The sequence below is a fragment of the Piliocolobus tephrosceles genome, chromosome 5 (assembly GCF_002776525.5).
Source record: "Piliocolobus tephrosceles isolate RC106 chromosome 5, ASM277652v3, whole genome shotgun sequence".
Taxonomy (NCBI): Eukaryota; Metazoa; Chordata; class Mammalia; order Primates; family Cercopithecidae; genus Piliocolobus; species Piliocolobus tephrosceles.
The window spans coordinates 139,358,196-139,384,021 of NC_045438.1; the positions used below are offsets into that span (position 1 = coordinate 139,358,196).

At 36.3% G+C, this 25,826-nt stretch overlaps 1 protein-coding gene across 1 annotated transcript; it reads right to left on the reverse strand.

Moving 5' to 3' along the window:
* Positions 1 to 8,680: 8,680 nt before the first annotated feature.
* LOC111525898 (olfactory receptor 12D1) lies at positions 8,681 to 10,026 on the reverse strand. The gene has a single exon (XM_023191553.2). The coding sequence runs from the start codon at positions 9,805 to 9,807 to the stop codon at positions 8,887 to 8,889; it is 921 nt and encodes a 306-aa protein (XP_023047321.2). The 5' UTR covers positions 9,808 to 10,026; the 3' UTR covers positions 8,681 to 8,886.
* Between the last annotated feature and the right edge of the window lie 15,800 nt (positions 10,027 to 25,826).

Genomic DNA, 25,826 nt, shown 5'->3' on the forward strand with positions numbered 1-25,826 from the left:
TGACAAGTGCTCAGTATATACTTACAGCATTGGACTAAATTATATTGAATGATGATGAAGAAAATGATAAGGCAGGGAGAACTGTGGTAGTGGTGGATAGGTAAAAGAAGTGCCTAATGATAGTTATTATCAAGTCCTTGTTCCAAAATCCCAAGTCACAACTGTGAATTGTTAAAAATACCCAACCTGATGAAGAAAGATTCTAGCCAAGGTCTGCAGGTCATATTTTCGTTTTTATTCAGGAGAAATAATTCTGCCCATTTTATCTTACTTCGGTGGTATTATAAACTATTAATATGAGTTAAAATGTGTATTTTTTTAGACTACAAACTCCAGGAAAGGAGTTCTTGCACTCCTTACAAATCAGTTCTTATGGGAGAATATTTTATTTTTATCTGAATATTCTCACTTATTTCTAGGCTGGCTAAGTTTGGATTTTGGTTTCTGACCTCAGAAATCTTGTATTTTCCAGTGAAGCACAAAATGAATTGCATATTACATTTTAACTTCCTACTGGTGCCCTGGATTACAGCTACCCTTACTGGTTTCCTGACTCATTGAATTTTTATCTCTGTTACACACCTCCACAACACTCAGAGGTTGGCTTCCCTTTGATATATTGTTGTTCAGTGACATTCCGTGTCCAGCCAAAGAGTGGCCATTCAGAGGAAAAAGTTTATTTGTATCACTACTTCCTGAGGAACAGAAGAAACCATTTCTAAGGCTAGAGGAGATATATCAACTCAGATTATCCAGTCAGTAATCACTCATTCGAAAATAATTTCTGGACACATGTTATGACAAGTCATTAGATTAGAATTAGAAAGAAAACAATAACTTCTAGATGATCCCCCCAAAAAGTCTGGGCTAAGCACAGATTGTGTAGAGAGGCTGAACAGAGAATCCAGTCTGAGAATCTCAGGGGCACTCTTCCTAAATTAGATCTGTATTTAATCTATTCATTGAGTTGTTCTCCTGAATAGAATTAATTATCAGGTGTTTGTTTAATCAGACCCTGTAATTCATGGTGTACAATAACATGAACAATAGGGGGTGGTACAAATAGACACAATACATAGTCTCTGGTTGATGTAATACATGACATATGTAGAAAGACAAGCTGAACATAACATACTGTCTGAACTAGTTATGTACATTCTCTTCATAATGCAATTCAACAAGTCCTTTCTCTGCACTGTACTTTGACAGTCTGTCTGAAAAAGGAATTCTTTCATTGAGTGATGCATTGGCCAGTTGATATTTTTTTCAGAATCAAATTAATAAACATACATAGGAAATATAGTTTTGTTCTATTACAAAACAAGAAGTACTTTTTTTTTTTTTTTTTAACAATTCTTTTACTTTTACCTAGCTTTCAATTCTCAGCCACAGAGCCAGGAACTCCGCACAGACTATCAAGCATAGCACAAGCATATAAGCATAGCACAAGAATATAAAACATTCTGAAAAGTGACAGAGTAACAGGGAGAAAACTGCACAGAACCAGTTTCCTTTCTCCTACAAATGGTGATGATACAGGCAACATTAATGGGGCTGGAATTGAAGATATCATGTTCAATATTCAGACGGCAACAAAGATGACATTGGCTATAGTAAGAGTGATGGTGAGCATCTTCATTGTTAAAACCACTGATTAAAACGCTAATGATGGAGGGGGCACGCAAGATGACCGAATAGGAACAGCTCCAGCCTCCAGCTCCCAGCGTGAGCGACACAGAAGACAGGTGATTTCTGCATTTTCAATTGAGGTACCGGGTTCATCTCACTGGGGCATGTCAGACAGTTGGTGCTGGTCAGTGGGTGCAGCCCGACCAGTGAGAGCTGAAGCAGGGTGAGGCATCATGTCACCTGGGAAGCACAAGGGGGAAGGGAATTCCTTTTCCTAGCCAAAGGAAATTGAGACACGCAACACCTGGAAAATCGGTTAACTCCCACCCTAATACTGTGCTTCACCAAGGGTCTTAGGAAACTGCACACCAGGAGATTATATCCCACACCTGGCCCAGAGGGTCCCATGCCCACAGAGCCTCCTTCATTGCCAGCACAGCAGTCTGAGATCTAACTGCAAGGCAGCAGCAAGGCTGGGGGAGGGGCACTTGCATCGCTGAGGCTTAAGTAGGTAAACAAAACCTCAAATTGGGTGAAGCCCACCACAGCTCAAAGAGACCTGCCTGCCTCTGCAGACTCCACCTCTGGGAACAGGGCATAGCTAAACAAAAAGCAGCAGAAACCTCGGCAGAGGTAAATGTCCCAGTCTGAGAGCTTTGAAGAGAGCAGTGGATCTCCCAGCACAGAGGCTGAGATCTGAGAACGGACAGACTGCCTGCTCAAGTGGGTCCCTGACCGCTGAGTAGCCTAAGTGGGAGACATCCCCCACTAGGTGCAGACTGACACCTCACACCTCACACGGCTGGCTACACCCATGAGATGAGCAAGAATCAGACAGCAACACTCGCTGTTCAGCAATATTCTATCTTCTGCAGCCTCCGCTGCTGATACCCAGGCAAACAGGGTCTGAAGTGGACCTCAAGCAAACTCCAACAGACCTGCAGCTGAGGGTCCTGACTGTTAGAAGGAAAACTAACAAACAGAAAGGACACCTACACCAAAACCCCATCAGTATGTCACCATCATCAAAGTCCAAAGGCACATAAAACCACAAAGATGGGGAAAAAGCAGTGCAGAAAAGCTGGACATTCAAACAATCAGAGTGCATCTCCACCTCCAAAGGAACTAAGCTCATCGCCAACCATGGAACAAAGCTGGACAGAGAATGGCTTTGACGAGTTGAGAGAAGAAGGCTTTAGTTGATCAAACTTCTCAGAGCTAAAGGAGGAACTATGTAACCAGCGCAAAGAAACTAAAAACCTTGAAAAAAGACTTGACAAATGGCTAACTAGAATAACCAATGTAGAGAAGTCCTTAAAAGAACCGATAGCGATGAAAACCATGACACGAGAACTACGTGACAAATGCACAAGCTTCAGTAACCGACTCGATCAACTGGAAGAAAGAGTATCAGCGATTGAAGATCAAATGAATGAAATGAAGCGAGAAGAGAAGTGTAGAGAAAAAACAGTAAAAAGAAATTAACAAAGCCTCCAAGAAATATGGGATTATGTGAAAAGACCAAATGTACATCTGATTGGTGTGCCTGAAAGTGACAGGGAAAATGGAACCAAGTTGGAAAACACTCTGCAGGATATCATCCAGGAGAACTTCCCCAACCTAGTAAGGCAGGCCAACATTCAAATTCAGGAAATACAGAGAACGCCACAAAGATACTCCTAGAGAAGAGCAACTCCAAGACACATAATTGTCAGATTCACCAAAATTGAAATGAAGGAAAAACTGTTAAGGGCAGCCAGAGAGAAAAGTGGGGTTACCCACAAAGGGAAGCCTATCAGACTAAGAGCAGATCTCTCGGCAGAAACTCTCCAAGCCAGAAGAGAGTGGGGGCCTATACTCAACATTCTTAAAGAAAATAATTTTCAACCCAGAATTTCATATCCAGCCAAACTAAGTTTCATAAGTGAAGGAGAAATAAAATCCTTTACAGACAAGCAAATGCTTAGAGATTTTGTCACCACCAGGCCTGCCCTACAAGAGATCCTGAAGGAAGCACTAAACATTGAAAGGAACAACAGGTACCAGCCATTGCAAAAACATGTCAAAATGTAAAGTCCATCGATGCTAGGAAGAAACTGCATCAACTAAGGAGCAAAATAACCAGCTAATATCATAATGACAGGATCAAGTTCACATGTAACAATATTAATCTTAAATGTAAATGGACTAAATGGTCCAATTAAAAGACACAGACTGGCAAATTGGATAAAGAGTCAAGACCCATCAGTCTGCTGTATTCAGGAGACCCATCTCATATGCAGAGACATACATAGGCTCAAAATAAGGGGATGGAGGAAGATCTACCAAGCAAATGGAGAACAAAAAAAAAGCAGGGTTGCAATCCTAGTCTCTGATAAAACAGACTTTAAACCTTCAAAGATCAAAAGAGACAAAGAAGACCATTACATAATGGTAAAGGGATCAATTCATCAGGAAGAGCTAACTATCCTAAATATATATGCACACAATACAGGAGCACCCAGATTCATAAAGCAAGTTCTTAAAGACATAGTTAAGCCAATTAACACATCCATCACCCACATAGTTACAACTTTTTGTATGTGTGTGGTGAGAACATTTATGATCTTCTAGTTTAGAAAATTTCAAGTATATAATACGGTACTATTAACTAAAATCAGCATGTTATATGCACATTATATAGGTCATATTTTTTAATCCACTTCTCTGTTTTGACGGACCTTTAGGCTAATTCCATATCTTGGCTATTGAGAATCATGCTGCAATGAACACAAGAGTGCAGATATGTCTTTGAAATACTAATTTTTAAAATTTTTCAATAGGTTATTGGGGTACAGGTAGTATTTGGTTACATGAGTAAGTTCTTTAATGGTGATTTGTGAGATTTTGGCGCACTCATCACCCAAGCAGTATACACTGTACTGTATCATACCTGTAGTCTTTTATCCTTCACCCCTTTCCCACTCTACACCCCAAGTCCCCTAAGTCCACTGTATCATTCTTACGTCTTTGCATCCTTATAGGTTAGCTCCCACATATTAGTGAGAACATACTATGTTTGGTTTTGAAATACTGATTTTATTTCCTTTAGATGTATACCCAGAAGTGGGATTACTGAATCAGATGGTATTTCTACCTTTATGTTTTTTGAGGAACCTCCATATGTTCCCCACAGTGGCTGTAGAAATGTAAATTCCCAAAAACAATGTACAAATGTTCTCTTTTTATATCCTCATTAATACTTGTTATCTTTTGTCTTTTTGATAAAAACTTTTCTAATAGATGTGAAGTGATTATTTCATGATTGTAGTTTGTATTTCCTTTGATTTAATGACATTGAACATTAATAAATACACTTGTTGGCCATTTGTGTGGAAATATTTATTTCACTGAAAAAATGTCTATTTAGATTCTTTCCTCATTTTTAATCTAGGCTATTTGTTTTCTTGCTATTGAGGTTTTAAAAAATGTATATTTTGGATATTAACTCTTTATGAAATACTGTTTTCCCATTTCATAGGTTGTCTCTTCATTCTGTTGATGTTTTCTTTTGTTAAATAGAAACTATTTAGTTTGGTACAATCCTATTTATTTTTGACTTTGTTACTTGTGCTTTAGGTATGATATTTTGAAAATATTATTGCCCAGACCACCATTGAGCAGTTTTTCCCTGTTTTCTTCTGGTAGTTTTACAGTTTCAGGTCTTACCTTTCCGTTTTTAATCCAATTAAGTTGATTTTTGTATATCGTTTGAGAAAATGGTTTAATTTCATTCTTCTTTAGTTGGATGTTAAGTTTTTCCAATACAATTTATTGGAGAGACTATTCTTTTCCCATTGTATGTTCTTGGAACCTTTGCCAAAGACCAACTGACCATAAATACATAGGTTTATTTCTAGGCTCTCTATTCTGTTCCATTGTTCTACGTATCTGTTTTTATGCCAGTATCATACTGTTTTGATTACTATAGATTTGTAGTATATTTTGATTTCAGGTAGTTGTGCCTCTAGCTTTGTTCTTTTTGCTCAAGATAGCCTCTAGCTTTGTTCTTTTTGTTCAAGATAGCCTTGGCTATTTGGAGTCTTTTGTGGTTCCATATGAATTTTAGTACTTTTGCTATTTCTGTAAAAATTTCCATTAGAATATTGATAGGCATTGCAAAGAATCTGTAGTTTGCTTAGGGAAGTATAAGCATTTTGACGATATGAATTCTTCCAATCCATGAATAAGGAATATCTTTTCATTTATTTGTATCTTCTTCAATTTCTGTCATCCATGCCTTATAGTTTTCAAGGTACAGATCTTTCACCTTCTTGGTTAGATTTATTCCTAAGTATTTTGTTTACCTTTGACATTATTATAAATATGCTTGTTTTCTTGATTTCCTATTCAGATAGATCATTGTTATAAAAATGCAACTGGCTTTTGTATATTAATTTTGTATCCTGTGAACTTAACTAAATTTATTAGTTCTCACAGTTTTTGGTGTAGTCTTTAGGATTTTCTAGATGTAAGATCATCTCATCTGCAAACAGACAATTTTACTTCTTCCTTTTTAATTTGGAAGCCTTTTATTTCTTTCTCTTGTGTAATTGCTATATCTAGGAATGTCAGAATTATATTGAAGAGAAATTGTAAAAGTGGGCCTCCTTGACTTGTTCCTGGTCTTGGAAGAAGAGCTTTTAGCTTTCCAACATTGATAATGAGAATAGCATTGGACTTGATATGCATTACCTTTATTATATTAAGCTACATTTCTTCTATACCTAATTTGTTGGAAGTTTCTTTTAGTTATGAAAAAATATTGAATTGTATCAAATGCTTTTTCTGCACCTATTATCATATGGTTTTTATCCCTCAGTATGTTAATGTGGCATATCATATTTATTAATTTGTATATATTAACCATTCTTGCATCCTAAGGATGAATCCCACTTAGTCATGGTGCATGATCATTTTAATGTGCTGTTGAATTCATTTTGCTGGTTTTTATTGAGGATTTTTACATCTATGTTCATGAGGGATATTGGTCTGTAACTTTATTTCCTTATAGTTGCCTTGTCTGGCTTTGGTATCAGGGTAATGCTAACCTCATAAAGTGAATTTGAAAGTATTTCTTCCTTTTCATATTTTTGAGCAAGTTTGAGAAGATTGGCACTAATTATCCTTTAAATGTTTGGTAGTATACATCAATAAAGCCATCAGATCCTGGGCTTTTTTGAATAGGAGACATTTTATTACTGGTCAATCTCAGCCCCAGGCTGGCAGCTTTTGCCATGGTCTACTGGAACATGAAAAAGTCTGTCTGAGGCTTCCCTGTTGAAGAAGCATATGACAGTCACAATGAGCAATTAAGGAAGGAGAAAAAGAAATAAAGAGAGAGAGACTTACTCAGCTCTCAGCTATTCCATGACCAGAGTTGAAGTCATTCCAGCAAAGGTCAGAGACATTATGGATCAGAGTCAACCATTCTCTGCTGTGTTTTTCCAAATTTCTTACCCAATGAAGCATGTAACTTAATTGTTTTAAGGGATTGAATTTTGGGGTCCTAGTGTGTTATGCACTAATAGTTAACCAGAACCCCATGTGCTCTTCTATAGTTCACACACTCTGTGAAGTTTTAATTATGTGACAAATTCTCACCACCAGAAATGAAAGAAAAAACATATTGTATAAAATATGCATCGAATATATTACTGATAGTGTGGGACAATTGAGATTAGGAGTTGCCATCTCCACACACACATTGTTGTTTTGTTTTGTTATAAACTAAACTGGAATTGAGGGACCAAAGAAGGTGGAGTTAGAAGACAAAAGACACATGGAGAGAAGTCAGAATAAAATCATTTAGATTTACAAAAGTGAATGCAGAGACCTTGAAGGGTCAGTGCACAAGCTTAAAATGCCTTTTCATAGTATTTTCTGTCTATTCTTTAAATATTTATAAATTGTAGAATCTACCATTTCTTCGGGGACAGAAGTCATTTATAGGAACTTAAAAATTGAGGAGCATAGTAGTTCATGTCTAGAAATTCTTCAATAATTATGACTTCTATGCCTTTCCTTAGTATGAGTTTGGTGACAAGTAAGAAAAAGAAAATAAAATTTTGATAAAGTCATCATCTTCCACAATTAAAAGCTGAGGAAACAATAACTTTCTAATGAGATTGAAAGAGTCTTAAGAACTTTGTTAAATTATCTCCGATTTTTAATATTTTAAGTAATCATTGAGGGTTTGGACAGTTGACTCCTAAAAGATATCTGGAGACAGAGGTGCCAAAACTATTTAGATGAACTGTCAGAGTTGTTGTTGTTGTTGTTGTTGTTGTTATTTAGTGATTACAATGTCATTTGCTTTAATTACTTATCTGTCTCTTTCTTTAAAGAATAAGAAATCAAGGCACACCCCTTAAAAATTCTCCTTAACTAGGCCGGGCGCGGTGGCTCAAGCCTGTAATCCCAGCACTTTGGGAGGCCGAGACGGGCGGATCACGAGGTCAGGAGATCGAGACCATCCTGGCTAACACGGTGAAACCCCGTCTCTACTAAAAAAAATACAAAAAACTAGCCGGGCGACGAGGCGGGCGCCTGTAGTCCCAGCTACTCGGGAGGCTGAGGCAGGAGAATGGCGTGAACCCGGGAGGCGGAGCTTGCAGTGAGCTGAGATCCGGCCACTGCACTCCAGCCCCGGCTACAGCGTGAGACTCCGTCTCAAAAAAAAAAAAAAAAAAAAAAAAAAATCTCCTTAACTCATATGTCAGTTAGCATATACTTTTCCAGTTGAGTAACCATGGCCCTAAAATAAAATCCTCAAAATATCAAAGCATAGTAATTTTATTTACTATATTTTATTTATAATATTATAATACATTAGCCTAGTAGGACCAGACAGATAAATAGATCCAAGTATTATCCATCTATTTAATACATGGGAAACACAGGCATATTTCTATACCCAATTTCATTATAAGAACATATTAAAAAACCTAACATCAATTTTATCAACTGGTATCTTCAAAACTTAGTCAGCAGTAGAGTTCCATGGCTAGCATCCCATTCATTCAAATGTCCCTTATATAACCTAGGAAAACATTGTTAAATACAATTACAGTATATTTTTCCATATATTTTTGTTTTATCCAGTTCCCTCTGTTGTACATTTCTAAATAATTTAAGAAACAGTATAATTACAAACTCAACTTTTTAATTGCTTATTTATGCTTCAGAAGAGTTCTTCAAGATTTCTTTACGTCAAAGCTACCTTTTGATTGCTCTATTAAAGGCCCCCTTCACTTCCTTGTTCCTCAAAGTGTAGATCAGTGGGTTTAGTACAGGAGTGACCACAGTGTACACGATGGCAATGATCCGGTCCTGGTCCATGGAGGTCCCTGAGGCAGGATGAATGTAGGTGAAGAGAACAGTTGCATAGAAAAGAATAACTACCATGAAGTGGGAGGCACAAGTGGACAGTGCTTTGTGGAGCATGCCACAAGAATGAGTCTTGAAGAAGAGATGAGTGATAATATAGAAATAAGAGAGAAATGTGAGAAAGAAAGAGCCCATTGCGATTGTCCCTGTGACAGTACTGAGCAGCCACTGATTGAGCTCAGTGTTCCCACAGGCCAGCTTTAGCAACGGCTTCACATCACAGAAGAAGTGATGGATATAGTTGGAACCACAGAAGTTCAAGCGAGAAGTCATTACGGAGTGCAGCAGGGCATGGAAGAAACCAATGGTCCAGATTGTGATGGCCATCTGGGTACAGAGCTGAGGGTTCATGATGACAGTGTAGCGAAGTGGCTTGCAGATAGCCACAAAGCGGTCAAATGCCATCACAGCCAACAGCATGGCCTCTGTGCCGCCCAGGAAGTGGAAGAAATGGAGCTGGCTTATGCATCCCAAGAAAGAAATTGCTTTGTGTGTGGAGAGGAAGTTCTGCAGCATCTTTGGCAGTGTCACCGTAGAGTAGCAGATATCCAGGCAGGACAGGTTTCCCAGGAAGAAATACATAGGGGAATGGAGTCTAGGATCAGAGATGACAATCATTAGAATGGCTCCATTCCCAGCCACACTGATGAAGTAGATGGTGAGGAAAACCACGAAGAGAAAAGGCTGCAGTTCTTGAATGTCTGTCACTCCCAAGAAGAGAAATTTGGTGACTGAGGTTGTATTCAGCATCACTTCAAAAAAACACAAAATAATGTATGGAACACTAATCGCAATCAGAATCTTTCCAGCTCAGAATTTTCTCACCAAGCCAAGAATATATGGAGGAAGAGCATTGTTGTTTTGCATGATTCAACCTCACAAGTTTTACATTTTTGGTTTTTAGATGACTAAATATTAAATATATATATTTAATATTTAATATATATATATCTGTTATGATCTCTGACACTATTTTTTTATTATGTTTTTCATTACTATATTTCTTTCTCCCAGGTATCAGAAAACATTGCTAGCCTGCTGGCCTACAATCTTCTCTGGCTGTGAATATTTTCATTCTTTTTTTTTTTTTTTTTGAGATGGAGTCTTATTGTTTCTCCCAGGCTGGAGTACAGTGGTGTGATCTTGGCTCACTGCAACCTCCGCCTCCTGGGTTCAAGAGATTCTCTCGCCTCAGCCTCCCAAGTAACTGAGATTACAGGAGTCCACCACCACACCTGGCTAATTTTTGTATTTTTAATAGAGATGAGGTTTCACCGTGTATGCCAGGCTGGCCTTGAACTCCTGACCTCAAGTTATCTGCCTGCCTCGGTCTCCCAACATGCTGGGATTACAGGCATTAGCCACCTCTCTGGGCCCATGAATATCTTCATTCGGTTACAGCTTTCTTTTCGTCTTTCCAAGTAGCTCTCACAGGGGGCAATTTTTAAGCATACCACATAGCTATCTCTTGGCCTAGTAAGAAACCACCAGTAGAATGTTAACTTAAATAAAAAGACAGGTTTCAATGCATCAAAACCACAATTTTTTTTTTTTTTTAATCTTGAAAGAGTAGTAGTAATTGCATTTCCTCATTTTAGAATATAAATGAATTAGAAATATTCTCTTACTGATCTCTTCCTGACCCACATCCCTGAAATGTCGTAGTGACTTACTGGGGTAAGAAACATGACCACATTAACCACATATTAGCCTGAATATTTAAAATTTCATCACTATTATATCTGATGATATAATAGCTCAGTTTCTTCCTATAATCTGACCCTTTATATTTTTTTCGAAATAGAATCCCAAATTACTTTTTTCATTGCAAATGTTATTGTGCTTTTATTTACCTGTTGATCTTAGACTCTTCCTTTCCTAGGAAATCTATGAATCCCTAGATAAGAATAGTTTTTCCTCTGACAGGTTCAGTAGTTTCTCTTCTTTTTTCACCAGTACTAACCTCTCCTCTAAATATATATTCAGCCTTCTTGAAATTGTCTTCTCTTGTGATATATTTTCTTAAGTTCTGTTTTTATTTGCCTGAAATAAACTCATTCATTAGATATTAAGGAATGTTCTACCTCAATGAAATTCACCTTCTTTTCTTCTAGAGCCATTACATTTTCTAGAAATTTCTTTTCTCCATAATATGTAAAGTACTGGCATTATCTTCACTAAGTTTACTAATAAAAGGAGACATAATTTTGTGAAGTAGCTTCTTCTTTGTTCTTTTCATTAGGCTGTAATGGATTAGCTCTTGTATATTGGGAGGGAAGAAGTAAGGTGTGTGGGGAACTTACAGAAGTGAGAGGCACTGAGAGAGCTGGTAGAACTGTAAAGAAATTGAAGAGATTCTGACATTGGAGTGCTTCCTATAAAAGGAGTATCATTCAGGGCTTTAGAAACCACTGAGGAGAGAAGAATATAATTTGATGTGACTACAGTAAAAAAAATAATGAACAACGGAACACTTCTAGAGAGCCATGGGTTTTTTGGCTCATTTTGAAAGAAAATTTGAAAAACAATCTAACTTTTACTATACCTACATGAAGGACTGTCTTCAAATAATTCATGAAACTTTCTTGAATGACCATGTGTATTTTGTGTATTTAAAAAATTACCACTCCTGTTTAAAATACAAATTATATTTCAAATATAATTTTTAGTTCTTGGACCCCGAAAACAAAATTGTGCCAAAAATCCATATGGTAAAACATATATTCCTAGCTTCTAAGAAAATTAGCAGTCAGAGTGGTTTGTAGTAAATCATTTGCTTCACTGAAATTTCACCATTTAGAAATTACATGTTTGCTTTGGATAATGTCTAGAGAACTAGATATGTCGAGTTGAGAATAAGATATGGCAGTAAAAATGTGGTAAGTCAAGGGTCTTCATATTTCTCCTCACAACGAGGAGTACACCATTAGATAGAAAATGAGATCTAGATACCGGGTGTTTAATACTAGCAAGTAGCTAGATCATTCATTAACATATTGAGATTATGTGCAACTTCGCAGCCTGTCTCTGTTCATTCTCTTACCTGATTGATTGTTCTGATTCACAGTTAAGGAAGCTATTCATGTTTATATTCCCAGTGATTATAAAAGTTAAAACGTGTTCATGTTGGGATTGCAGCATAAACTCATCTTTAAAAACCTCTTTCTCTCTTTCTGAAAATCAACCTGCCTTTTAATGAGCCACAGGTCTCTAGACATAGAAATCCAAAGGGAGAGTGTCCCCTGGTGTTGAGAAAGATTGTAAGAATTAGCAGGATGCCTTTCCACACCTACAATATGAATCAGCATCCTTGGGGAATTCCTGTGTGAAGTTCCATTTTTTTTTTTTAATTCTTGTTTTATTTCTTTTTTTTCCTTACTATGTTTGTTCCTTAGTTTTAGAACACAGATCTCAATGGCCAACACAGATCTCAATGGCTTAATATGTTTTCTTAGTCAAATTTCTTTTTATTTCCTAGGACAGAGGTATGGATTTACTTTCCCATTTTGGGGACTTTCCTGAAAGAATACCCTGGTTTCTTTCAGGAAACCTGTTTTGGTTACTGTTGCCTTGAAGTATAGTTTGAAGTAGGGTAACATGATGCCTCCAAATTTGTTCTTTTTGTTTAAAATTGCTTGGCTATTCAGGTTCTTTTTTGGTTTCATATGAATTTTAAAGCCTTTTTCTAGTTCTGCGAAGAATGTCATTGGTAGTTTGATAGAAATAGCCTTGAATCTGTAAATTGCTTTGGGCAGTATGGCCATTTAAACAATATTGATTCTTACTATCCATGAACAAGAAATTTGTTTCCATTTATTTGTGTTATCTCTGATTTCTCTGAGCAGTGTTTTGTAGTTCTTATTGTAGAGGCTTTTCACCTGACTTGTTAGCTGCATTCCTAGATATTATATTCTTTCATTGGCAATTGTGAATGGGATTGTGTTCCTGATTTGCCTCTCAGCTTGACTGTTGTTGCTGTATAGGAATGCTAGTGACTTTTGCACTTGATTTTTTATCCAGAAACTTTGCTGAAATAGTGTATCAGCTGAAGGCGCTTTTTGGCCAAGACCATGGGGTTTTCTAGATACAGAATCATGTCATCTGCAAACAGGAATAGTTTTACTTACTCTCTTCCTATAATGCCCATTATTTCTTTCTCTTGCCTAATTGCTCTGGCCAGGACTTCCAATACTATGTTGAATAGGAGTGCTGAGAGAGGATATCCTTGTCTTGTGCTGGTTTTCAAGGGGATGCTTCCAGCTTTTGTCCATTCAGTATGATGTTGGCTGTGGATTTGTCATAAATGGCGCTTATGATTTTGAGATATTTTCCTTAATACCTAGTTTATTGAGAGTTTTTAATATGAAGCAATGTTGAACTTAATCAGAAGCCTTTTCTGTATCTATTGAGATAATTATGTGAGTTTTGTTTTTCATTCTGTTTATGTGATGAATCACTTTATTAATTTGCATATGTTGAACCAACTTTGTATCCCAGGGATAAAGTTTACTTAATCATTTTGTATTAGCTTTTTGATGTGCTGCTGAATTCAGTTTGCTAGTATTTTGTTGAGAATTTTTGCATCTATGTTCATGAAGAATATTGACCTGAAGTTTTCCTTTTGTGTATGTGTTTCTTCCAGGTTTTTTTATTAGGATGATGCTGGCCTCATAGAATGAGGTGGGGAGGAGTCACTCCTCCTTTGTTTGGTAGGCTATTTATTACTGATTCAATTTCAGAGCTCATTATTGGTCTGTTCAGATAATCAGTTTCTTCTTGGTTGAGACTTGGGAGGATATATGTATACAGAAATTTATCTATCTCATCTAGATTTTCTGGTTCTTGTGCATATGTCTTCAAGATTCATCATGTCTCTGATGATTATTTGTATTGTTGTGGGGTCAATGGTAGCATCCCATTTGTCATTTCTGACTATGTTTATTTGGATCATCTGTCTTTCCTTCTCTATTGATCTGACTAGGAGTCTATTCATCTTACTAATTCTCCCAAAGAACAAACTCCTGGATTCGTTTATCTTTTATGCAGTTTTTCTCATCTCAGTTTCTTTCAGATCAGCTCTGATTTTGGTTATTTCTTATCTTCTGCTAGCTTTGGGGTTGGTTTTGTCTTCTGTCTCTAGTTCTTTTTTTTTTAATTATACTTTAAGTTCTAGGGTACATGTGCATAACGTGCAGGTTTGTTACATATGTATACTTGTGCCATGTTGGTGTGCTGCACCCATCAACTCGTCAGCACCCATCAATTCATCATTTATATCAGGTATAACTCCCCAATACAATCCCTACCCCCTCCCCCCCCATGATAGGCCCCAGTGTGTGATGTTCCCCTTCCCGAGTCCAAGTGAACTCATTGTTCAGTTCCCAGCTATGAGTGAGAACATGCGGTGTTTGGTTTTCTCTTCTTGTGATAGTTTGCTAAGAATGATGGTTTCCAGCTGCATCCATGTCCCTACAAAAGGACGCAAACTCATCCTTTTTTGTGGCTGCATAGTATTCCATGGTGTATATGTGCCACATTTTCTTAATCCAGTCTGTCACTGATGGACATTTGGGTTGATTCCAAGTCTTTGCTATTGTGAATAGTGCTGCAATAAACATACATGTGCATGTGTCTTTGTAGTAGAATAATTTATAATCCTTTGGGTATATACCCAGTAGTGGGATGGCTGGTTCATATGGTACATCTAGTTCTAGATCCTTGAGGAATTGCCATACTGTTTTCCATAATGGTTGAACTAGTTTACAATCCCACCAACGGTGTAAAAGTATTCCTATTTCTCCACATCCTCTCCAACACCTGTTGTTTCCTGATTTTTTAATGATTGCCATTCTAACTAGTGTGAGATGGTCTCTCATTGTGGTTTTGATTTGCATTTCTCTGATGGCCAGTGATGATGAGCATTTTTTCATGTGTCTGTTGGCTGTATGAATGTCTTCTTTTGAGAAATGTCTGTTCATATCCTTTCCCCACTTTTTGATGGGGTTGTTTGCTTTTTTCTTGTATATTTGTTTGAGTTCTTTGTAGATTCTGGATATTAGCCCTTTGTCAGATGAGTAGATTGCAAAAATTTTCTCCCATTCTGTAGGTTGCCTGTTCACTCTGATGGTAGTTTCTTTTGCTGTGCAGAAGCTCTTTAGTTTAATGAGATCCCATTTGTCAATTTTGGCTTTTGCTGCCATTGCTTTTGGTGTTTTAGACATGAAGTCCTTGCCCATGCCTATGTCCTGAATGGTACTACCTAGGTTTTCTTCTAGGGTTTTTATGGTATTAGGTCTAACATTGAAGTCTCTAATCCATCTTGAATTAATTTTCGTATAAGGAGTAAGGAAAGGATCCAGTTTCAGCTTTCTACTCATGGCTAGCCAATTTTCCCAGCACCATTTATTAAATAGGGAATCCTTTCCCCATTTCTTGTTTCTCTTAGGTTTGTCAAAGATCAGATGGCTGTAGATGTGTGGTATTATTTCTGAGGACTCTGTTCTGTTCCGTTGGTCTATATCTCTGTTTTGGTACCAGTACCATGCTGTTTTGGTTACTGTAGACTTGTTCTTTTATTTATGATGTAGATTGTTAATTTGAGATCTTTGTATCTTTTTGATGTGTGCAGTTAGTGCTACAAATTTCCCTCATAACACTGCCTTAGCTGTGTCCCAGAGATTCTGGTATGTTGTATCTTCATTCTCAATAGTTTCCAAGAACATTTTGATTTCTGTGTTAATTTCAGTAGTTACCTCAAATTCATTAAAAAGCAGTTGTTTAATTTCCATGTAATTGCATGGATTGAGTGATTTTTTTCAGTCTTGATTTCTATTTTTATTGAGCTCTTGTCCATGAGTGTGTTTGGTATGATTTCGGTCCTTTTGCATTTGCCGAGGATTGTTTTATGTCCAATTGTGCGGTCTATTTTAGAGTGTGTTCCATGTGTTGATGAGAATGTATATTCTGTTGTTTTGGGGTGGAGAGTTCTGAGGTCTAACAGATCTATTTGATCCAATGTTGAGTTCAATCTTTGTTTAAATCTTTGTTAATTTTCTGCCTTGATGATCTGTCTAGTACTGTCAGTGTTGAAATACTCCACTGGAGACTCCCATTGTGTGGGCATGTAAGTCTGTTTGTAGGTCTCTAAGAACTTGCTTTATGAATATGGATTCTCCTGCTGTGGGTGCATATATGTTTAGGATATTTAGCTCTTCTTGTTTGAATCCTTTATCATTATATAATGCCCTTCCTTGTCTTTTTTCACCTTTGTTAGTTTAAAGTCTGCTTTTTTCTGAAATTAGTATTGCAACCCCTTCTTTTTTCTTATTTTCATTTACTTGGTAGATTTTTCCATCCCTTTATTTTGAGCCTATGGGTGTCATTGCATTTGAGATGGGTTTCCTGAAGACAGCATACAATTGGATTTTGCTTCTTTACCCAGCTTGCCACTCCGTGCCTTTTAATTGGGACATTTATCATGTTTACTTTCAATGTTAGTATTAATATGTGTAGATTTAAATCCTGTCTATTTGTTGTTAGCTGGTTATTATGCCTGCTTGTTTGGTTGGTTGCTTTATAGTGTCACTGGTCTGTGTACTTAAATGTGTTTTTGTATTGGTTGGCAATGGTGTTTTCTTTCTACGTTTAGTTCTCCTTTCAAGATCTCTTGTAAGGTGTATCTAGTAATACAATCCCTCAATATTTACTTCTCTGAAAAGATCTTATTTCTCCTTCACAGAGGAAGCTTAGTTGGCTGGATATAAAATTCATGGTTAAAGAAATTTTTCTTTAAGAATGTTGAATATAGACCTGCAATCTATTCTGGCTTACAACATTTCTGCTGAGAGGTCCACTATTAGCCTCATATGGTTCTCTTTGTAGGTGACCTATCCTTTCTCTCAAGCTGCCTTTTACATTCTTTCCTTCATTTCGTCCTTAGAAAATATGATGATTTTGTGTCTTGGGGATGATCTTCTTGTGCAGAATCTTGCAGAGGTTTTCTGTATTTCCTGCATTTGACTATTGGTCTCTTTAGCAAGATTGGGGAAGTTTTCATGGTTGATATCCTGAAATATGTTTTCCAAGTTGTTTGCTTTCTCTCCCTCTCTTTCAGGGATACCAATGATTTGGCCTCTTTACATAATCTCATATTGCACAGAGGTTTTGTTCATTCCTTTTCCTTTTATTCTTTGTTTTTGTCTGACTTTCTTATTTCAGAGAGCCTATATTCAAATTCTGAGACTCTTTCCTCAGCTTTGTCTACTCTGCTATTAATATTTTTGATTGCATTGAAAAATTCTTTTAGTGAATTTTTCAGTTCTATCAGGTCAATTAGGTTGTTTTTATGCTGGCTGTTTTGTCTGTCACCTGCTGTATCATTTTTTTGTGATCCTTAGCTTCCTTGGATTGGGTTTTGCCATTCTCCTGAATCTCAGTTATCTTCATTCCTATCCGTATTCTGAATTCTATTTGTTATTTCAGCCATGTCAGCCTGCTTAAGAATTCTTGTTGAAGAACTAGAGTGATTATTTGGAGGACATAAGACACTATGACCATTTGAGTTGCCAGATTCTCTCGTTGTTGTTTTTTTTCTTATCTGTGTGTGTGTGTGTGTTCCTTTAACTGCAGGACTGCCTTTGATTGAAGTGGTCAGGTGGCAGCTGTACTTTGATTGAAGTGGTCAGGTGTGCTTGAGTCCCAGGCCAGGTGGCCTTGTCTAGTGAGGAGAAGTGAGGATCAGCATCTGTATGGAGAACAGTTCAGCCACTTTTCTATGAGGTGGATGCTTTGCGCTATGGGTCCCAACCAGCCCTTGGTCCCGCAGACTCTCCAGGGCCTGGGGACACAAGGATGAAGACTGTGAGAAAGCAAAGATGGCAACCCACCCCTCCTATGGCAGCTTTGTCCCAGGGCGTTGCAGAACTGCTACTGGCTCAATAGTCTCAGTGTGGGGGTGACTGGAGACCCAGGCTGGGAGAGTCTGCCCCAGGAGGAGATACAAGATTGGGGACCCACACACCCTACAGTCTGACCACTTCTCCATGGAGCTGCTACCATATTCTGGGGATCTTCTCCAGTCCCTAGTCACTTCAGATTTTCTAGTACCTGATGGTATCAACAGTGAATTTTGCCAAACAGCAAAGATGGCGGCCTGCCCCTCCCTCTGGGAGCTCTGCTCCAGGAAGGAATGGACCTATTACCAGCCCAAACACACTGGCAGGTTAGCTGGGGATCCCAGAAGGTCCCATTCAGTGAGGAAAAACAGTGGCCAGACTGCTTTTTTACGCACCATGACCCATGCAGCACAATTTGAGTACCAGCTGCAGGATGTTGTTCTAGATTTGGAAATAGAAGAAAGACAATTTTGGGGTTTGGTTTCCCCAATATTTTCTTCTAGTATTTTTACAATTTCAGGTTACACATTTAATCCAAATGTCTTTAATCCATTTTCAGTTTTTTTTAATATACTGTGAGATAAGGGTCCAATTTCATTCTACTGGCATGCGAATATCCAATTGTTCCAACATTAGTTGTTGAAGGAACTGTCTTTTCTCCATAGTGTGTTATTGGCATTTTTGTCAAAAATCAATGGACTGTAAATGCATATATTTATTTCTCAGTTCTTTATATTTTTCCATCAGTCTTTGTGTCTGTTTTTATGCCAGTACCATGCTGTCTTAATCACTCTAGCTTTGGAGTATATTTTCAAATCAGGTAGTATATTACTTGCAGCTCTGTTCATTTTTTGCAAGATTGCTTTGGCTACTTGGGTTATTTTTTAGTTCCATAGAATTATAGGATTTTTTCCTATTTCTGTGAAACATGCCATCAATATTTTGATGAGATCATGCTGACTCTGTAGATTACTTTGAATAGCATGAAAAGTTTGACAATATTAATCCTTCAAAGTCATAGGATATATTTATAGGATATTTTTCCAATTATTTGTGTCTTCTTCAATTACTTTAATCAATGCTGTATAGCTTTTTTTGGATACAGATCTTTAACCTCCTTGGCTATGTTAATTCCTAAGTATGTTATTTTTCTTTTTTTTGTAGCTATTGTAAGTGGGATTGTTTTCTTGATTTCTTTTTTGGATAGTTTGTTGTTAGTGTATGGAAATAATTTTTATATGTTGATTTGTATCCTGCAAGTTTATTGAATTCATTTATTATTTCTAACAGTTTTTGGATAAATTCTTTACAGTTTTTATGTATGATAATATATCATATGCAGTCAGGGACAATTTTAACTTTCTCAGGGGAAAAGACAGAATGAGTGTACTTATGCCACCATAATGGGAACAAGAATGTGTATTTTGAAATTTGATTAACCTTAAGTGAAACAAAATAGTCAGTATTTATTTCTTAGAGATGTAGTTTTCCATCCCATTTTTAACACTTCCAGTATTGGAAGAGCTTGAATTGTAAATGGAAATAGCTATAAGTTGATGGAAGAACCACTATACTCATAATCAGAAGACGCGTATTTGAAGTTGGACACTACTGATACATACCAGTGTAATCTTAGTCAAGATAGCTATGGTTTCTTTAATCTGAATTTTCTTTTCTGTAAAATAAAAATAATTTTTAAAAACAAAAATACAAAAGTGTTTTTTGAAGTAACTATAGAAAACAATACATTGTTACTAGGGTGACTGAATGATGAACGCTAACATCTCTTCCATGCTTATATGTGATATTATTTAATGTAGTTAATATATATTAACCCATTTAACATGCCACATGCGAGAGATACTATTACCATCTTTTTTACAGTTGAGCCACCAAATTAACTAGCTTTCCTTAAGTCACATACCTAATAATTGGTGGTTAATTGTTCAAACTCATACCATCTGATTCTAAAAGATGTATTGTTAACTGGTGTATATGCCATATTGAAAGTTAGCAACAAGGTTTATTGCTTTCACAGAACATTTTTTTAAAATGCAGGATTGATTTGTTTATTGGGAGTATTTTATTAGATTATTCTAACCCACTTAAACATAAAACAAAGAAGAATTTGAAATTTTGGAGTTTGAATTCTGTCTCCCAATATAGAGAGCAGGTAACTAGAATAACTTTGGAGGCCTCCACAGTATTTGTTTTCTTCTAAGACTACAAGTTATAGCAATTGTTAATTTGTACTAAAGATGTGTGTTCACTGAGGGCCATACTAGCAAAGAGTCCATACAGTTTACAGAGAGCTAACAGCAGCTTCTTAACACCATCATTTTTCAGTTTTCATACAATTAAAAATGGTCTCTTGAAAACTGGCTCTTATCAAGAAAGTTTTTGTTCTACTAGCAGGTCACTTGGGGGCTCATTAGAACGCTTACCGATAATTGTGTTATTAAGATGTTATAAATGTTTTCACAAAGTCAGTAAGTACATAATTGCTTAGGTGCCTCAAAACTGTTTTCTTTGAAGAGCAACATGATCCATCAGGGCATATGTATTAAATACTTCCAAAGTGTCTCCAGAGGTGCCAGTTTTGTTAGATAGTCCCTGGCGCCTTTCTCTCAGTTGTGCGTCATGGTTTTAACAATTACTTCTGCAAAAGGCCTCTTGGGGTAAGCCACTTAACAAACAGCATTGAGATAAACTTTGTTCAAAGTCTATCCTTCAAAGTTGGCCTCCTTAGGGAAAGAAATCAGTGACTGCAAGCAAAGCACCACACTCAACTGTAAAGTAGAAAGGGTCATTACTATTAAAAAAGGAAGACATTTCAGAAAACCTCAAGGATGTTTACTTTTTCTCTGAAAGCCTCTTACTCCAGAATTAATGAGAACTGGGTTCTTGTTAATACAAATATATATACATAGAGAGAGGGTAGAGAGAGAGAGCAAGGGAGGAAGTTGGTATTAGCAAAGTTCCAGTTCTCATTCACCCTGGGGACTATGTATGTAGAGTATATATTCACATAGCCACCCATTCACTTAGTCTCTTGTTTTATTTAATTCACTATTTTGATATACTGGATCATTATTATAGTAGTCTACCATATTGAAAGTTCTATTTAAATTACATATTAAAATAATAATACAAGTAACATACAACTGTAAAGAATGTGCATCATCTTGTAAAATGGAAGCTTTTTTCCACTTGATATTTATGTTGTAGCATTTAAAATTAATTTTGTTCAGTTTCATAAGATCATGCTTTTCTACAATTTATTGCTATTTGTGAATTATAGTATAAATTTATCATCTATTAATTCCATTTACTGTTGTATATATAGCCTTATGCTTGATCTTTGTTACTATATCATTCATAGATTCTTTTCATGTAGCTTTGAAAAGCTAGATGCATATTATAAACTTATGTATACTTGTATATGTACTTATAAAGCTATGTACAAATTACTAGCATATATACATGTAATAAAATTGTGTATTGGAATATTTCATTAGGTTATTTCAGCCATAAAACATGTATCATCATGCTTAAGAACCTATAGGAAGTGAGATTCTGTGCTAGGGAAGAATTTTTTTAGACAAGAACAGGACACTTATAATAGTTCTTTGAGAAATCATATTCTTTCTCTATAGCTGAATATTTCCATTAAAAACTTATATTTAAAATTTCCTGCTCTAGGAATTCATCTAGGATTGCATTTGGCACTAATATTGTTAGGCTTTGGGTCCCTACTCAAATCCACCTTGAATTGTAATCCCCAGGTGTTGTGGAAGAGACCTGGTGGGAAGTGATTGGATTATGGGGGTAGTTTACCCATTCTGTTCTCAGGACAGGGTGTGGATTCTCACAAGAACTGATGTTTTTATAATTGGTAGTTTTTTCTGCACTTGCACAAGGTCTCTTGCCTGCCACTCTGTAAGATGTGTCTTTGCTTCTTCTTCACCTTCTGCCATGATTGTAAGTTTCCTGAGGCCTCTCCAGCAATGCAGAACTATGCATTCATTAGACCTCTTTTCTTTATAAATTATCCAGTCTGGGGTATTTTTCCTCATAGCAGTGTGAGAATGGACTAATACAGGTACAGTCAAATTAGTGACTGTTATTCTGTCCCTCCAAGTCCTCTGCTTTTTCTGTATCAAGAAACTAGTATCAGTTTTTATTTGGAGGAAATGAATTGATGTGGTAAATAAATGTTTGCCACATCAATATGAGAAAAATATTCCATCATATAGTTTTCATATGCTTTATTTTCTAAAATGCATGAAAGTATCATCTGCTCAATGATACTAGACTACATACATAACTAAGTAAATTATTATATGGGACAGAGGTACATTATGCAAGGACATTCTCATGTTACTAGTTGAGCAGAGGACATATACTTTTATCTTATTCAAAATTGCAAATAATGTCATTTAATTCAAATGAAAATTATATGCTTTCTTAATTTTAATCTGGTTTAGTTTTGAAATGATACATCAAAATTTTAATATCTAATTTACCAGTTGTCTTCCATTACCAATCTCCTGGTGAGTACTTCAAGATATAAACAAATATATTATTATTCTAAAGCAAAACAACAACTCCATGAAATAAGTCTCATTGGTTTTTATTACTGTATTTGTATTTTTACATACATATACAAAAGTGATAGGAGCTAGAGTTAAGTCCTGCTTCAAGGTAATTGGAAACCTTGATAGCTACTCAGACTCACATGCTAGAACCATTCTCATGATCATCCTAGTCAAGCCTCACTCAAATCTAACTGTGAATTGAAATCAAATGACAATAGATAGCTGGTAAAAATGTGGGGTTATGAGTACAGGGAGCATGATTGTGGACCTACTTATCCTACCTATTTTCAAACAAATAGAGTGAGGTATTCCAATTTTTTAGTTTGAAAATGCAAAATCAGCCTTTAAAATGAAAAAGTTTATTCCATTTGCAACAACATGGATGAACCTGGAGACCACTATGCTGAGTGAAATAAGCCTCTCAGAAAGACTAATACTGCATGAGTCCACTTATATGAGGACCTGTAACAGTTAACCTCATAGAAGAAGAGAATGAAAGTTATTGTCAAGGGTAGGGGATGGGGGAAACGGAGATGGGGAAATTGTTTTTCAGTGAGTGTACAGTTTCAGTTATGCTAGATGAGTAAGAGCTCTACTGTGCAACATAGTGCCTATAGGTGTTATGCACTTCAAAATTTGCTAAGAGGGTAAATCTCATGTTGTGTTCTTATCACAAACAAAACAAAAAAGCAGAGGGATTCAAGGAAACTTTGGAAGGTGACAGATGTGTCTGTTACTTTGATTGTGGTGATGGCATCATGGATATTTGTATATGTCAAAGTTCATCCAATTGTACATATTAAGTATGTGCAGTTCTTTGCATATTATACTCCCAATAAAGCTGTTTTTTTTTTTAAAGAAAAAATAATCAAACTTAATTTGGAGTAAGACACATTGCTATAAAGAATACTACCTGAGAGTGGGTAATTATAAAAGAAAGAGGCTTAATTGACTCACAATTCTGCATGACTGGGGATGCCTCAGGAAACTTACAATTATAGCAGAAAGTGAAGGGGAAACAAGAACCTTCTTCACATAGTGGCAGGAAAGAGAAGAGTGAAGGAGGAACTTCCAAACACTTACAAAGCCATCAGAGCTCTTGAGAACTCACTCACTATCACGAGAACAGCATGGGAGAAACCAATCCCATGATCCAGTCACCTCCCTCCCTCAACACTTGGGGATTACAATTCGAGTTGTAAGATTTGGGTGGGGACACAGAACCAAACCATATCAACATTCAAAGCCCCAGTTCACATAGCTGTAATATTTCTCTTTTGTCTTTCTCAAAGGTCATCTTTTTTAGGAAACGATAGATTAACCTTTATTTTGGAATAATTATGTTAATATTGCAATACAAGTTCCAGTGACTTGTGTCTGGTTTATTCTTACCATTTATATACTGTTTGTAAGCATTCTATAGTATTTCTCATGTGAAAATTACCTTTATCACTACGTCAAACATATCTGAGGGAAAAATAAATTCCATTTTGTTTTTATTATCTGCAGGAAGCACCTAATGCAAACATGTTCTCTTTTTTTCCATTTTACAAAATGATTTACAAAAGAGTAGTTTTAAATAATGTTATTGTTGTGCGTGGCAACCAGGATTTGGAGTATAAATAATTTATACACTGTTATCCAAAAGACTGTTCTGTAAAGCAAAGTGAAACTGTATGTTTCTCTTACTTACAAAAATAATTATGAATTTTTTAATATCACGCAAGTCACTCTCTCTCGTGAATAAATAGTTGTTACTTAAAGAGCGATTAACCCAAAAGGTTAGCACATCTTTGAAAATCAATTATTTATTCTTTAGGACCAAAAGGTACGTAACTGCATGGTGAAGAAGTGTTTTCATTTGCAAAAGTTCTATCACTAGAAAAATAAATTCAAGCAACATATTGTTATTTTCTTTTCTTTAACTTAGGTCATCCCACCTTTTCCTATCCCATGCTATCATTCTTACATTTTGGAAAGTTTCTTTTTGAATTCTTTGTTCACTAATAAAATTCCTTAGAACCCTAGCAATATATTATGAAAAAGTTCTCCAATACCGCTACCTAGTCCTGATATTTCTGTGTTGTCGTTAACATTTAGTTCTTCTCCCAAAAACTATTTCTCTTATTCTTCAATTGAAAGCTGCTCCTTCTCTCACAGTTTGAGGAGGTGGGTGGGATCCAGGTCTGCATTCTCTAAGTTCCTTATTTTTTTTTTTCTGACTGTTACTTCTTCTCTTTCATATAAAATATCTTGCCTTTCAAGGCCTACATTTTCTTACCAAAAAATTCTTTACATCTTCTTGTTTTCCTCATATGCTTATTTTCCAGGCATGTTCCTAGCTGCGTATTGGGTGCCTATACCAGTTTTTTCTTTCCAGTATCAAATATGGCCATCACCCAGGCATCTATATTGATGATGCAACCTTCCCACTGACCATCATGCTGCCACAATTAATATCAGGTAGATATCTTGCCTCCCCACATTAACCTCAGACCTCCTTGACCTCCACTCCTTTTTTATTCTTTCTAAAATTATTGTTGATCATCAACAAGACATGGTGGTATAATCCAGATATCAAAAATTCCATTGTGTATAAGGTCAAGTCTAAATTCTCCACCTTTAAATCATTCACCATATAAAGAGAGAAACGCATATAGCAGGTAATTAGAATACGATGTAGTAAGTGCAACAGTTAATATGAAAAGGAGTTTAAAAAGTAGTGCAGATGTTATGATCACATCATGAAGATTACCTACGTGTCTATTGTAAGACTGTATCCCACCTTCATAGTCTTTGGTATTGGAGTATGCTCTTTGCCATTCTCCCATTACTTCTTTCATTCCTATTTATTTTATAAATGTATAATTTATAGACAGTAACATTCTCTCTTTTAGCATATAATTATTTGATTTTTTACAAACACATATAGTCATGCAACTATAGACACAGGCAAGATATAAAACAATTCCATCACCTCCCAAATCTTCCCATTCCTTTTTATAAACAACACATCACTGATTCCAGCTTCTGGCAACCATAAATTTGTTTCTATCTTTACAGTTTTTATCTTCCCTAATGTAATAATACAAGTAGAATCATATGACATGTATCTTTTTTCTCTACTTCTTTTTTGTTTCTTTGGTTTCAAAGATACTTTCAGTTTCTTAACTCTCCACTTTCCCTAAGTCTTTCAGTTCCTTGTAACTGTACTTATGCCCCTATAGAGCCAGAACTCTGTCTGTAAAGGGCTAGAACAGTAAGCAGAGGAGAAAAA

Excerpts from the sequence above, each read along its gene's own strand:
- LOC111525898 (XM_023191553.2), bottom strand. The coding sequence starts at position 9,807 with ATGCTGAATACAACCTCAGTCACCAAATTTCTCTTCTTGGGAGTGACA.